This window comes from Leptopilina boulardi, unplaced genomic scaffold (genome assembly GCF_019393585.1).
Source record: "Leptopilina boulardi isolate dan_hultmark-lab unplaced genomic scaffold, ZJU_Lbou_2.1 LbouV2_364, whole genome shotgun sequence".
NCBI classification, from domain to species: Eukaryota; Metazoa; Arthropoda; class Insecta; order Hymenoptera; family Figitidae; genus Leptopilina; species Leptopilina boulardi.
This window is the reverse complement of record NW_026137934.1, coordinates 550,649-567,743: the sequence shown is the minus strand read 5'-3', so window position 1 is coordinate 567,743 and position 17,095 is coordinate 550,649. Positions and strand designations below refer to the sequence as shown.

General features: G+C 32.6%; 1 protein-coding gene across 4 annotated transcripts in view; it reads left to right on the top strand.

Moving 5' to 3' along the window:
* Positions 1 to 17,095, top strand: part of LOC127286868 (aryl hydrocarbon receptor protein 1) — a 100,019-nt gene that overhangs the window by 44,923 nt on the left and 38,001 nt on the right. For all 4 annotated transcript variants that reach the window (XM_051313482.1, XM_051313479.1, XM_051313480.1 and 1 more), the window contains one exon: positions 7,297 to 7,487. Coding sequence is in view for 3 of the 4 variants with exons in the window: in XM_051313479.1 (XP_051169436.1) it covers positions 7,297 to 7,487 (191 nt within the window). In the remaining variant the exon portion in view is untranslated. The remainder of the gene's footprint in view (positions 1 to 7,296; positions 7,488 to 17,095) is intronic.

The following is a 17,095-nucleotide window of genomic DNA, read 5'->3' as shown; positions in this document are numbered from 1 at the left end:
GATTTACTTTTAAATGAAAAAGAATTCTTTCGCACTTATTGTTGAATATAATATATCTTAATTCAAATATTTGTCAAGTTTTCTAGAAATGTAACTCTCAACATCATCTTATCGGCAGAAGTCAGTACCTATACAACTGAAGCGATTAGTGCAATCATGTTCCAAGTTGTGAATCGTGTGGATAAGAGAGAAATGATCAAAGCAGGTTTTACTACATGTGTATAATAAGTGAAAGTTCATTTTCAATAGAACTGAAGTAATTAATTTTCTGTATGTATTTGTTAATTTAAGTAATTAAAGATAAAACTATAAAATAGAAACATAAATCATCGTATAACATGACGTGACAACTTCCGTATGAGTCGTTTAGTGTTTTTCTAAACATTTATAGAGAAGTAAATTTGAGAATCAGAGATATCGAGCACGAAATACTTGTGTGAGTGTATCTGAAGAAGATATTCAAGAAGTTTGAATTCAGTTTGCAATGTAAATTTAGAGAAGTACATTGTCGAGGTCTCTACGGTCCTTGGTGATAAATCTTGGCTTCCTTGACTTTTCCATATCTCTTCGGGTTGTATAGACAGAGAGACATTTTGGAGGTTGTGTATACTCTACGAATAGGGCGAACGATTCCATTAGATAATTAATTTTCCACTTAATGAGTCCGCGAGACATATGTTAATGCGAAGCGTTGGACATTTACATTTACGGTAGCCACACGATCGAGTGCCCCAGCACCTTGTTTTGCACTTGGCTATATCTATATAAGAGACAAGAACAGATACGTCGCTTCGAGCTCGAAAGAACTGTGTATGTGTGTTGAGAAAGAAAGAGAGCGAAAGAAGCAAAAAAAAAAAAAAAAAAGGGGCACTAATCTCTCTCACCGACGGGTGAGGCCAACACCCGATAAATGGTTTTGGGATCGTCGCTCGCCACAAACTTATTTTCTTTTTCATATATCCTCTTTTTTTCTTTCTCCCCCGAATTTTTTTTAACCCTGTCCCTCGAAAAATAGTTTCGATATTCGGACACTAATCTATTCCATTTCTTTCGTCAAGAAAAGATATAGTTTTTAATGGATTCTGTTTTTTAATTATGTTTTTATAAATTTAAATAATTGTTTTTCAATTAGAATTTTGTTTGAAATTGATGATTTGGTTTTTATCTTTGATAGTTGGGAAAATATTCATATGAATATCGTATAATAGCCACGCGCATCCAGCCAACCGAATAGAGGCTATTGTTGAACGTTGATCCTTGTCTTTAATACAGGTAGCTATTCTCGTCTGTGAGCAAATTTATGAGCGGGTCGAAAACAGATCTAAGCGTGAGATGTGAAACGTTCTGCCACGCGACAAAGGTCGTATAACGTGCGTGTGAAGGTGAGGTCCATACTTTTAATCTTATTAGACAAATCACGAATCATCATCATCATTCAAAATTCAATATCGGATTCGCAAATAGATTTTTCATGTCATTTTGTATCATAATGTGATATTATATAAATATAAGATGAATTCTGGTAAAATTTGATGAGAATGGTATTGGGAAAAAAAGGCGAGTATGAGTAGGAGTCATGTCCCTTAATACGTGGCAAGTTTAGCGCGAAAAGAGCGACAACGGCACGATCGTAGACGTTCGATTAGCTGAGAAATCGGGAGGTATCGCTACAGAAGAATCGGATCTCAATCTGCGCAATTAAAGGAGATTCGCGAGGGTTTCCCGTGGACGTCCCACGCCTGGCTTTGTTTACGGCATAGCACATACCTACCTTGGTTCCTATCGACCATCTCTCCCTTTACCAACGTTGAATTTCACATCCGCACCTATATATCCGCAAGTGTGTTTATATGTATTCGATGCACATGCATTTACTTAATCCTATAAAGCACAAAGTCTATATAATTATTTTTCCGTTACACAATATAATATCTATTCTATTCGATTTCATCTGATGACCCTGCAAAAGTTTTTCCAAAAATATGTAATTCTTTCATTTTTGACCTCATTCATCATTATTAGAATAGCTATTTCGATAAAATTTAAAAAATACAAAACAATCTTTTCATTTTTATTGCGTCATTTTGCAATAAATCGATAAATCTGTCATTCTGTTTGATTTGGCATCTTTCTCTTGTACGCGCGAGTTCGCCAACGCAAGATATATCTTTCATCTTATATGCGGGCATGTTATCGTATTCTGAAATCGGCTTCGTAATTTAGTTACGAATTGACAGTTTCCTCCATATTCGCCGGCTAATGAGTCGAGAGAGAGAGAGAGAGAGAGAGAGAAGAAAGATTTGCTCAAATGATGCAAAGAATATTCAATATCTCTTATATGGAAACGTGTGATAATTAGAATAATGATCTCGATCTTTTGGAGTGAATGCGACCCATATAGAATATATTAATTAACACCAAGCGTCGACAAATTGTGACAAGTTAGTCAACATTACAGAACCATTTCCATCACTTTTCATATATACTCAAGGCTTTACATGGTAAAATATAAGGTAATCGCTATATATATACTTTCACAGAATTGTTTAAGTATGCATGTGCGATTAGTTGGTATAGAATATAAAATTGATTACTAAATTATACATCAAAATATGGGGAATATTAACGTGAATTTTAATGTAATGTATATATGTCCACCTACTTTGATAAAATATGTTATATCTATATATTATATGGAGAATTAATCAAAAATTTTAATACGAACAACAAAACATATTGAAATTAAGAGTTTACACAATTGACGAATGCGTGTTATGTGCCTAAAAGTCCGCAATTAATTTCGTTTCAAGTTTACGTCGCTAGACATGCAACTTTGATTTTTTATTAATGATCTGTGTACATGCAATATACTTCATAGATGAATATACCAGCTGACGCTTCTGTGAATGAATTCCGATGTCTTACAAAGTAAGAACACCGCGATTATTCAAAATGATTTTTTTCTTCTCATCTTTTCTTTTTGTAATTCTTTGAAATATTTTGTGATTAATTCGAATTTCCTAGGGCTCATTTAAATCCCTCATATTGTTTTTAATATTTCAATTTTATCAAAAAATAATAATAATCGTTTCTTATGGATCTAGCAAAATACATTTTTTTTTATACAAGATTAGTAATTGTGGTATATCGATAAACGTGTAAAAATAATTATAAAGGTAAAAACCAAAGTGTTTTGTGTGATTCGTGAACTTGTTTGAAATCAAAGATCGAAAACTCGCACGCCATCCAGTTGACCAGGGTCAGGCGTGGAGTTCTTAGCTTCTTCGATATCCGTTAACGACTTTTTAAGTGAGCTTCTAGCCAGGCCCATGGCATTCCAAAGATCCCTATCCTAATCTCACTTTAATTCGATCTACCGTTACGCCATACGGCGCTACGATATCTTTCCTCTTCTTTCTCTTTTTTCGACTACTTTTTTTTAACATTCATCAAAAGAAAATCAAGTCGCCAAAAATGACAGTCTCAAGAAACATCTGTCTTTATTTTTTGAATTATATTCACATTCTATGACAATACTTTTTTTCTCATACAAATCACTTTTTGCAAATTTTGCCTACTATGTCCCACTTTTGAGAATAAAAAATTGATTTTTGATTAAAGAAACTGTATTGAAAAGATTAAATAAAAATTTTATTACAAGAACCAAATTTGTGCGAAATACACGAGTTACAGAAGTATTTAACCTTGTAAAAAAATATGGTGAAAACGAAAAAAGAGAAAGAGGTAGCAGCCGGAAATGTACTTAGTATAAGTATACTTCACTTGATGAAATTTGTCAGTGAATATAAAGCCAATTCGTGTGTCTGTAATATTGCATCCTGTGCCAAAGAATTGACCATATGGCTATGGTTCAAATTCGAGGCTCGTAAATTGCTAGTCTTCGATTTGAAACTAATAGCGTTTCTTCAACCAACCGAAACCCTCGCGTATGTCACGAATTTCAGAAATCCAAATTGTTACTTTATATATTCGAAAATTACCATAAATATAGTTTCATTTATTATTATTATTATTATTTTCAAAAAATATCAAAAATTTTCTATTTATTTTTGAATTTAATTCTCTATTTTAAATATTAAATTTAATATATTAATTATAATTTAACATATTTTATGTGTAATTTGATTAAATATATATCTCACAAGTAATTAAAAACAATGAAACCTAAAAATTCTGAGCTAATTAAAAAGGCCTAATAAAAATGATAAAGTACTACTTGGAAATTCTAATGGGCTATCTTTTATTATATGAAGAGTGAAAAGACCGCAGGAATATAAATTTTCGATTATAACGAGGGTCCTAGAATTTCTATCATTATATTATGGTTTCGAGTCCCTAAAAATGTATGTAGTCTGCCATATTCCTTCCGACGTTCAGCACCCCGGAACTGACTATAGTTATCTGCTCTCGAAAATCCATAGTGGACCCACCCTCGATGGCGCTTGCGCGGCCCCCCTTGTTTCAACCATTTCGTCCACCCACCCACAACGGTTATATATACCTATACAATCGCGGGAGAGCATAAAACGTATACATATATATATATATATATATATATATATATACAGTCACTAACGATACTAGAGGGAGACCTTAACTCTGCTATAAAATACAAAATGGCGGATGCTATTTGATAACAGCCTCTTTACTCCATGCAGTTGGACTATATTGATAATTCTTGTTTAAAAAAAGAAAAACTTACTTTAAGCGAAGAAACAAATTTTATTGTTTATTTTCACATTATTAAAAAATTTTAAGGAAGCTTTTATTATTTTTTTTTTTTGAAGAGCTTTTTATAATTGTCAACAGGTTTTAAAGTGCTGAATTAAAAAATTCTTAAGAATTTTTGTAAATTAAAGCTCAAAATGATTAAATTTTCTGAAATTGAGATTAGTTTGAAATTATACACTGAAAAAAATGTACTATTGAATCAACAGCATTTCTGCCAAAGGAATACAAATTATATTGACTCAAAAGCATATGCTAAAAAGAATTTGTAAAATATTATATATAAATTCTATTGCTTTTGATTAATTAATTTTTATATAGAAGTTTGATTCAATAGTATATTTTTCTCAGTGTATATATAAAAGAAAATGTGTTGTTTGATATCATTTTCAATTTAAAACTTATGAGTAACATGTCAGAATCGTTTGATTTAGAATGAAAACCACCCTCGAGTGCGTGTTCACGCTTCGTGGACTCGATTGGTATCTATATGTATGCGCGACCTGCCTAATGCGAGGGCAAAAGTTGCTTTTGTTAAAGGTGTATATAGTAATAATAAGCCAGTACTGAGGAAAATTCTACCTTGTCACCTGGACTTTCTGATCGATCATAAATTTTCAAAAAAAATTTTACCCTCTTCACAAAGAAAAAATAATATTTATTGGCAACAAAAGTTTCGTTAATTCCAAATATTTTTCATTTAGTAAAAATTATTGAAATCTTGGAATAATTCTTTTTCAAAATATATATTCTTCTATTATTCTATATATCTTAAGGAAATGCAAAATAAATTTGGAATTCAAGTATATTTTTATCTTTGGTACGGTCCAGTTAACATGGATCTTTACAACACTAATCTCGATATTTAATATGAGCTTTCTTATAATTCGTATATATATATATATATATATATATATATATATATATACTTGCAGGCGCACGTTTGCACGCCATGTGTGAAATTGCATGAGTAGGTATGTAGGTTGTAAAGTCATAGTGCATGAGATATTTGTGAATTTATTAATGAATTACTGACACGCGGTTACACGTTCCCTTCTAATGCTTACGATCACTTCAAGTCTTGTATCTTCATTATTGACTTACTTCTCTAGTTTTATTATTTAAAAAAAAAATTATGTATTAGACAATGAAACTAAATTTTTTTGATTCGCTCAATTTTTCTAAATTTAGGTTTTGTTCTCTAGGATTCTTCCTTGGAAAATATAAATATTACATGAGGTTTTTAAAATTATTTAACTACTTTTCGAAATTCTCAATAAATTTTAATTAAAACACGTGTCTGGAATAGATTATAGGTTGGTATTATAAGAAAACCTTGAAATTTGATGTTTGGCACGAGCTCAAGTTGATAACTATAACGAAGTCGTTTTATGGTAAAGAGTTGGTAGGATATATATGAGAACTTTGTTGGTTGTGTATATATATATGTACCGGTCGATCGCGCGCATCCGACCATGCTTGACTCCAAACCACCGAGTCCTGACTGCGATCGATACGCACCGTGTTGCCTTATTAATATGCATTGCCTTTCTTCCTGTTTTCATCTCTACCTCGTATACTTGTTTCCGTATATACTACCACCCCCTTTGCAGCCAAATACTTTTTTCCAACAATTGAATACTTTTCTTCTTTCTTTTATTCAACCCCTTTCGAGAGGTCACTAATAAAACAAAAAAAAAGATGGAGTCAACCTCGATGACCCCTATTCTACAAAAGCCTTATTTCTTTGAAATGGAATCTCTTTCTGAGAAAAAATTCATTCGAATCTCCACTAAAAAAATTATTATCAGTTACGATAGAACCAAAAATGCTAACATAATGGATTTTTTGCAAAAAGAGCTGCAAAAGATAACAAAATAGAAGAAGAAAATAATCTTTCATAAAGAATTGTCGCGCAGAAGGATGTAATAACTTCTAGGAGATTAGAGATGGAATACGCGCGGCATTCAGGAAGGAAGTGCAAAGCCGGGTTGGAATAAGGCTGTAAAAATAGTGGTTTTAATTAAAATGCTTAGGGGTTAGAAAGCGTGATGAATGAGGTTGTGTATCGCCGCCCAGCAGCGTCAGGAGAACTCTATTAATTATCAGATGACACAAAATCCATTACCAGCGACGAGGTTCCCGAGGGCGGAGGTTCGTTCCGGATTGGACTTTGGAACGTTATGTTGTTTGAAACTGGACTGGTTATTCGGACGCCATTAGGACGACGTGAGCGCGGCTTTGTTTCTTATGTCTCGGCCGCTCTCTCGCTATATATATATTCGTGCAAAACAAAGCTAATTATTCCAAAGCAAAGGCGAGAATGAAAAAGGGTCACGCGTCGCGTTAAGAAACGAAAACCTGTCCTGAAGTCTATCAAGACTTTTTTTTAAATGACGAGAATAAGTCTGCATAGATAATTTTAGCATTAAAATTTTCTTTTAATTTTTATTGAAAATTGTATTGAAAATTTAATTAAAAATTTAATTAAAATTTAATGATTTTGATACTTTTATATTTAATTGATGAAATTTTGATTTGTTTCAGTTTGAAGCCACCTCAGAAGGATGGAGTCACAAAATCGAATCCAAGCAAGAGGCATCGTGAACGTCTCAACGCTGAACTTGATACTTTAGCTTCCTTACTTCCCTTTGAGCAGAACATACTTAGCAAGTTGGATCGGCTCAGCATCCTTAGGCTCAGTGTTAGTTATCTACGTACCAAAAGTTACTTCCAAGGTAAGATTACATTTTTACTTTTAGAAAATCCACATGGGTAAAAAATTATATTTTTTTCCACAAAAGAACATATTCTCATCATAATGAGAAAGTGTTTTTCTTTTAGAGCAGCCATTTGGATGCGATGATAGAGTTTCAAAAATACCGCGTTTCTTTGTGAAAATTCTATTGGAAATTCATTAATAGTTTTGTCGGGGGAATAAAGAGATTATTAGTTTTCATGAGTTTTATACGAAACACGCGAGTCACTCGTTACCTCTTTTACAAAACAATATATACCATTTGGAAACAATACCGCAACCCCGCTCATCTTTTTTTCTTTGTATCGATCTAATTGAAATGTTATTTTTGCGAATTGCTAAAGCTCCTTCAAAAAACGGTGCCTTTTTCGAAAACTCTAATCATCTGGAAAGATAAATGTTGATTTGATATGATGTCAGCGGAATTTATAATTGAAATGAACTAAATACTAAATTGCAATGCGAATTAAATTGACGTAGAAAACGATAACTAAAAGATGATAGAAGAAATCGGTGGCGAAATGATATGCAAGTTAGTCGAAACGAGTAGGCGAAGAGCCGCAAAAAAGCATAGCACACTGCACACACATATCGTTCATCTTGCAGTATATCACGGTTAGAAGCAGGTCCCAAGAATGGGTACGAGAAGCACGGGTCTTCTCGTGGCAAGCGCGTGGGTATATATATATATATGTGTGTGTGATGTCTATAAAATGATTCCTTACATGTGTTTGTAAAGGTTGTAGGGTTGTAGGACTAGTAGCAGACTCTTGTATTGTTCACACCACTTTAATAGGTAGGTATTCATTGTCGGAGCTCGGATCTTTCGACCAGACTCCCAGGCGCTGTATAAAGCTCTGTCGTCCGATGCTCCGATACACTTGCCGCCTTCTTTACACGGCGGACCCTTCACCTTCTTCTTCTTCTTCTCCTCTTCTTTGCTTTAGCCCCTGAAGAAGTTCTATTCCGCCTACCCATTTACATTTTATTCCATTTCAGTGATCATCTTCAAAAATTTATAAACATCCTAATGATCTTGTTCGGAAATTTGAAGCTCTGTTAAGAAATTCTAAACCGCATCTGTCTGTATTAATGATCGTCAATTTCTTTTGCAAAAGGAATTCATTTTAATTAATATAGGAGTATAAAAGTATAAAATCATTAATTTTTTCAGGTCTTTAGCCTCTTTTTAAATGACTCGAGATATAGGAATGGTATACGTGGTAGCCGAGTGTTCTCACTTCTGATTCAAAGCGAGAGATTTAGCTTCAAGAGATATCAACGGTTTTAAGGCATGCTCGTGGTCAGGGATCGACACTTGAATCGTTTGGTTCGTCTTTGGTCATCTAGCCAACCGATCGCCACTATCTTCGAAGCTTCCTCTTTCCATGAGAGTCTCCTCTCTCTCCCTCATTCGTTCTGTGTGCTCTGCTATGTAAATTAATTAGAACCACGGCAGGGTACACCAATTCTTTTACGAAGCGAGACACGAGGATTGCCTGGCTTCCACTCTTTTGGATCGCAGAGGATAGCTGTATGGGTGTGTATAAAGGTGGGCAAGAAAACCATCACGAAGAAGATGAAGGCAAAACTTGTGGAGACTTGGAAACCGGGTGTGAACCCAAGAGGTGTCTCGGTCCCCATACTGGTCCTGATTCCTGATAACTGATCTTTCTTTCTCTCTCTCATGTTTCTATTCTTCGAACTCTGTGTGCCCCTATACAATGGGATTTCTGCAATTAATCCTTTATTTCGTTGTCGATATTTTTAATCTCCATTAAAATAATTCTATAATATAATAATTATAATGTGCACTGGAATCAACAATTCAGAATAATTTTTTTTTTTGAACAACTTTTTGAAAAATAATTTTGATTAGAAAATTATTAACGTAGGCTGTCAGGTGATTTAATTACAATCTTGGAAGTGGTGTATGATTAATTGATCCACATTGTGCGATGAATCATTATTGTCGGACAGTGAAATCATTTTATAAAATTTTTTTTTATATATTTATAAACTTCTTTATTATAATCTACTTCCTTTATCTTCCCAAATTGTTTTCGCAATTCTAATTAAAAAATTTTTCAAAATTAAGCTAATTTAGATAGAATTAATGAGATTATTTACTAATTATTCTGCAACGAAAATATATATTTTGAAAAGATAAGAAAAAAAACATTTGTTTTGCATTAAGTATTTTTCGTGTACCTATATGTATCTATAGTGTATATATATATGAAACTGAAATGTTATGGTATATATATGCATCAGACACTCGGGAGACTCGAGTGCATTGACGACTTCGAAAATATACGAAAGTATGATAACATATCTTATATTAAAGTTGAAGGTATATAGTAGACCATCGACCCTCGAGGTAGATATATTTTGCCGATAGGATACCCGTTATTACGCTTATTTGCATTTCCCAATGTGTTCTCGCACCTGCAGGCGATGTAAGCATGTTGCTACCCGAACGAATTAACGGTTCGATGGATCTACTACTCGTTTCTTAATCTCCTTTCTGATAACCCACCGAGTAGTACCTATATGCATGCGACACTAAGTGAGATCATCGAGAAAAAAACAAAGGTCCAATTGTATCGCGCTGTCGATTAACTTTTTTTTTTTTTTTAATTGACACCGGAAGAAACGCGCAACAACAGGGAAAAAAACAAATCGTTACATTTGTTAAATATAGGCGAATTAGCATTGAGGAAATGTCACACTAACCCTTTAGATAATTTTGCAAGTAGAGTGCATTTCAATTTAAAATTTACTTTTTTTGATTCCTATTTTTTTTTATTTAAATCAAATAAAAATTTATTTGCAACAAATAAAAATTTATTTGCAACAAATAAATATTTATTTGGCTCTAAGACAAATATATCATTTCTCTGGGTGTACTTATTTTTTTCAAGTGTGGCAGCATTTGCAAACGTGTAAATTTATTTTTCTTCGAAAGTGATTTTTTGAAATTATAATAGGATTTATGAAAAGAGAGAGAAAAAAATTTCACGTGCATCTTTTTAGAACTTTTTCTCGATTTAATGTTTGTATCTTATATGTGTGTGTATGTGTGTGGAGAAGTGTGAACTGGCTCTGATCAACATCACAAAGTGGAAACGTGTATATGCGAGCGCGTTTACGAACATGTGTAATGATTACGTTTCCAATACATCGATCGCGTAAGCATCGTAATCGATTAAACTCATCGAAAGTGCAACTTGCCGCACACAATCATTATGTCTCGCAGCTGTCTCGACATTCCAGGCCTCTCTGATACGCACCATAAAAAAACGGTTTTGCTCGCTCATTGATATGAAGCACTCCCTTTTTTTTTCTTCTTCTTCTTCTTCTTCTTCTTCTTCTTCTTCTTCTTCTTCTTCTTTTTTTTGCTTCTCTTTTTAGTTTTCTTTTCGCATAGACGACGGAAAACTGGTATTAGTGATAACCTGTATTTTAGCTATGATAAATCTTGTAAATGGATTCATTAAACTACTAGTACATGGTTCATAACAGCTAATGATTCATGATTAAAGGGAGCAGCTACAAATTACTATAGGATGTTTGCTTTATCAAATTTTAAATAATTTCATCATTATGGAATATTTGATTATTATTCTAATTTCGAGAAATGTTTCGAATCCATAGAGAGAAGAAAAATAAGAAAATTTAAAATTTGAATATTCTTCAATATTTATTATTCCTATTTTCCAGTAGATCGAATTTTATGATAGATATCTTCTGTAAAACAAATTCCGTATGTATAGAATTTTTATGTAAATTTGAATTAAGTAAATTTTTATTAAATTGAATTTCCATATGTAGCAGAAATTTTCTTTATATAGCAGAATTTCCATTCAAAAAAAATTTATTTGATTCATATAATCTCTATTATCAAATAAATATTTACTTGAATGAAATAAATTATATTTGGACCAATTTTTAAAACAAATATAAATTAATTGACTTAAATAATAATTATTTAAAATTTTTATTTGATAATAGTCAAGTAACCGATTATTTGAATCAAATGATTTTTTTTCCAGTGTATTATTTCAAGTTAATTCGATTTTTAAAAACTTCAACGGCATGATAATTGAACTGTGTATTTGTAAAAGGGGGAAAATTTTTAAATATTCAGAATAATGCAATTACTATTCATTAAACTGGAATTACTATTCGAAGACTATGTTTTTCATTATAAAAGAGAAATAATTAAGTTAAATGATCCAGTGGATACTACTGTAAATTAGTTCTATACAAAAAGAAATGAGTCATTTATCTGAGAGATTGGTTAATTAACGGAAATTATATGCCACACAAGATATTGTCAAATTATGCAATGTCGTATATATATAGCTGAGGGGAAATTATGGAGCTTTTTATTGATGCCATTTTTGTGATTTTCACAAATGGTATATGAAAAAGGTTTTTTTTTTGGTCCACCTGTATTTATTTATATGTGCGAATTTATGTACATGTTTCTTTTAATATCGTACAGTAAAATAAGCACACTAATTGCTCAAAGTACGATTTAGTTCATAATGGCAGCAATTATTTCAATTAAAAATATGCCTTCGCGTACAAAATGCAGTTGCTTCTTTTTTAGCATTTTATTGCACCGACTTGTGCGCGATCACATACGTTTTCGTGCGCGTGTGCACTTAGTTTCAATCCGGATATACACATTCCTTCTACACTCTATAAACTTTAGTTAAAGTAAATGCGGGCACGTGCCGTCCTTTTTACCTTTTGCACCATTGTTACGCGAAATGCACATTATTTCATTGAAAAAAAAACTCTTCTTGGAAATCAAGTTTATTATATAAGTTTCTCCTGCATCTATACAAATTTCGTAATTTCGAATATTTAATTTTCCGAAAAACAAATATTCAAATGTGAATTGAATTGTCGAAAATTTATTTTATTAGGAATAATTTCTACTCTTGTAAATTATAAGGAAAGATATGTTCCTTCGATTTTTTTTTTGTTTTGCTTTTATTTCTACCAAGATAATTAAAAGTGACAAGTGTTCGTAGAAGAGATTAAAACATTTACTTAAATACGAGGGGGAATATTGTTAAAGGCAAAAATGGGTTTTGTGATTGTTTTTGTCCCGTTTTAATTCGTCTAATTAAGGTTCGTATATAAACCACCGTGTATATATATAGAGAGAGAGAGAATGAGAGAAGGTGGAGTGAGAAATATGAAAAAGAGTAATGCATTCGTTTGCGCAAATAATCAAATGTAATTTAGCAAACGCGCCAAGCAATGAATGGGTTTTGCCGTATGGTTGTGGTAGGACGAAAATATGTGCATATAAAGGGCACTAATAAAGCAGTAACAACGCGCGCGCGTTAGTACCGCATCCATATCAGATTTCTATGTACGTATAATAAAATATGAATCTTGTGCTATCGCAACGATAATCGAACCGTATCCATAACCATACACAGAGAGAAAGAGAGAGAAAGAAAGAAAGAAAGAGAGAGTGAGTGCTTTGCACCGTAATAAGAAGCCACAATCATTATCGGAGCGATGATTATGCCACTTCGACATCCTTTTCCGTAGATGCTCACTGTTTTACCCGATGCGGTAATTACGCAGCTGCGTAAGAAATCAGACCGAAATGATATATAGATAGGCGAAATGGAAAAAAATCTCCTCCGCATCGAAATTGTTAATTGTCCTTTTTCTTTAGATGCTTACCGATTTATTCGTTGAACTTTGCTTATATTTATATTTTAATTTATTTAAATAGAATTCGAAAAAGGATTAATAGAATTTCTCTTTGGAGATTTTGAAAAATAGGATAACTTTTATTGAATCTTTATGATACGATGAAAGGGACCTTACGATAAACTAAATTTTTTGATCTAATAAAAAATTAAATGGTTTATATATTAAGAGGGTGTATATTTTCACTCTAAAAATTATATAAACTAAAATTTAATTTATTGTAAAGTCCCTTTCAGGACACATGATGAATTTATAAAGAATTAAATATCGATTTACGTAATTCATAATTTAATTGAATTTAAAATTTGAAATTCTGAATTTATATTAATCGGTCTGCATTCGCAGTTGAAAATATCAAAGATATATATGTGCGAGTTTAGAAATTCTAATAATTTTTATATTTATATAAATTAATCTTTGCTAGTGGGTATAGGTTCAAAGATTCCTTTTTGATTTACAATATATGTTTCTCTATATACTGCTTATCTTCACAGTAAACTCTCGAGTACACTAATTATATGAGGATTATATTTTGTATTTACAGTTTTTGTACTCCATAATTATGGATATGATTTGTCTCACAATCAGTAAATAGTAAATATTAATTGTTACAAGTCGTTTCGGTTACTTTGCAATCTTGTTGTAATCCAGTAGATGCATTAATAGTTTTCTCTCGCAGTATATGTATATACAAAAACCAGTTGGTTATTACTTATATAGTAAAACTATATGTGCGCTACCAGAAAATATTTGAAGGAGCAATCATCAGTTTCTGCTATATGAACACTTGTTTCTTTTTTCTTAACATTTACATTATAATGCTGTGCAATTAGTAGATTTTTGAACCATTTCAGGTGTAAATTATAAAATCCACTTCCGTTTTGTTATATGATTAAAAATTCATGAAAGAAAAAAGCGAAAATGTGTATAGAGAAAGGAAAATGGTATTCGTTCAGGAATAACATTTTAATATATAGATAAGAAATAGGAATGGTAATGGAGTGAAAAATCTTGTGACAAATTGAAGATTGTGTTCTCTTTTTCTCGACCTTTGGCTTGAACCTTTGTGTGAGATTTCAGAATAAAATAGAGCGTACAATATGAAACTTGGAGGTGATATTAGCTCTAACAACTTGAAAGAGATGCTAATCATTGTAATGTATTGTCGCCGGCCTTCTAATTACTCGAGTGGGCTCACGTATCCTGTTGGTAAGATCTGTGCACATATTACGTATACAAACTTCGAATAAAAGAATAGTGTACACCGTGTAGGTGTAAATCCGCGTTCTTCAGAGGATAATGTTCCAGTCAAAAATTACCCTATACATTTTTTTGCATAGAAAACTCTCTCTGGATATACTTTCTGTGGTATTTCCGATAATCGCGAAAATTTTTGGTCCATTTTAGCTCGGATGCTGTTGATCCTATCAAAAAGTCCCTCATACATTTTTTGTAGAGAACTCTTTTATAGGTCACTTGTGGTAATTCCAAAAGGTTTTCTCTAAAATTAAAATTTCGAAAATTTTTGTCCATTATGGTCCATTGTACCTCGGATGCTGTGTGCTGTTGATGCTATCAAAAAATGCATCATTCATTGTTTGTAGAGAACTCCTTTTAGAACCCTTGTGGTATTCTCAAAAGGTAATATCTAAAATTAAAATTTTCAAAAATTCTTATCCACTTTGGTCTATCAAAGGTCAGAGGATAATGGTCCTAATGAACTATATGTTTATATAGTTATATAGTTTATATAGTGTTGTACGTAGCTGAGAAAAAAAAACTAGAAAAGTTTACCATAATATGGTAAATTTTATTGCCGCTATAATTTTCCGTAACTATATAGTAAATTTTCCTAGTTTTTTTTTTACAATAGTTATCAGATATATCCTCAAATTATTCAGCACTATAGGAATTTTTACAAAGAGATGTTTCTCAGTGTATAGCTAAATATTAGTTAAGGTAGCGTGTGTTTAGCGATTTCAATAAGTAATGAGAAAAATAAAATTTCAGTTTGAATCTGGTTGTCTCTAGTAAATATTCAATGAAAAAGAATACCTTTTTTCTCATGCATAAATTTTGCATAAAGTATTCACTTCTTATTTTTGATTTTTGAATTAATGCGAAGACATATCCTTAAGGTGTTAAATTACTGTTTTGCAATGATGGATCGTTCTTTTGAAACAAAAGAATGTTTTTTTCTTTAATTCATTGTAAGTTGTCCGTCATGCGTCTATATATGTGCGTGAAGAGATATGCACGGAAGAATAGGAGGTAGATGGATGAGTGGATAAATGAATCGGACTGTTGGATCGAAGAGAGAGAACGTCAGGTTAACGGATTGCGATTATCGCTGCGTGTCACTATGATGCAAAGACCGATGGTGTTAACGAGGGGTAGTGTTGGTGGTTTGGTGGTACTTTGAAGGGAGTTGGATGGGAGGTTACGTGTGTTGGCCATGCAGTCCTGGCAGACGCTGACGGGCCACGGTCGGCTTTTGAAGAGTAGCGAGCGCGCAAAACCAGCGCTGAATAACATACATACTGCACGCATCGCGCCAACTGCACGCTACATCATGCTGTGTGCCATGTCATGCTACACCGTGTGCCACGCAACAATCAGCCGGGAGCACCGAAGGTTCCTTGGCACTCCTGACCCACTGAATAAGACACCTTTGCATGCAGACGTCTCGCATACTTTATGCTGTACGATTGTTCCTTTTTGTCCCCCTCTTCTTTTTAGTATTTTCCACTTTCAATTTCATTGTCATTATTTTTAGAAAGGAGATTTTCATTTGAGTGTCACAATGGTGAGGAAAAAAAATTATTCTGATTTCTCCAAAGAATTATTTTTTTGTAAATAGAAAAGGTTAATGATCACTAAATTAAGTATATCACATTAGAAAATTTTGCTAATCATCGCTAATTCTGACAAAAAGTTAATTTGACCATTGTTCATATTTTGTGATCCCTGACCGCGCGACGAATTTCATCTCTGCGTGAAGTTATATTTAATGTGTCTAATTTATTTTGTTTTTTTCCTCTTGATCCAAGAATTCTTGGATCAGTGAGAAAATTCTTATTCTTTATAAAAATCTGAGCACGACAGTTTAATGATACAATTATCCATATAATTTTTTAATCTCGTAACGGATTTTGGGAGTGAGATTCTTTAACAAACTATTGATGGATGAACGTCAATAAAGGGATAGTAGCTCAACATGACAGAGCGGATAATTATTAGCGTGACGATCATCGCGTGTACATGAAACGATAAACTTCCTCCCTCTTCGACATGCTATACATTCTTTCACTCGAGTACTGGAATTCAATAGTTTGTTTGAACAAAAAATAGAGATGTCAAAATTGATCCATAAAATCTGTTGATAATTGTAAATTCAAAAAACGTTGGATTTTCGTTTATAAAAAGTATACAGATGTGAAGAGTTGGCTTTTTTTTTTTTAAAAAAAAAAGGAGATAATATATATTTTTTGGAGAAAGTAGGTGATGATTATCACAGGAGAATAAGGGATGAAATTAGAAAGAAAAAAGGTATATAAGGGGTGGCATAGGGAACAGAGCAAGAGGCACAAGTGGCACAAAATGGGGGAAACGAGTGACTGGTGTCAGTTACACAGACTGGCACAGCAATATCTTTCTCCTGAGCGACTGAGTTACCCTTGCGGTTGCAACTCATCCCTCCCTTGTTGCCAACGATCCTGAACAATAAATTTACGTCACTTATGAACTGTCCTATACTTTCTTCTGCCTCCTTGATAGTTTTTTTCATCGCTAATTTTAATTTTCGTTTTAATATTTTTTTTTTCAAATACTAATGAAATT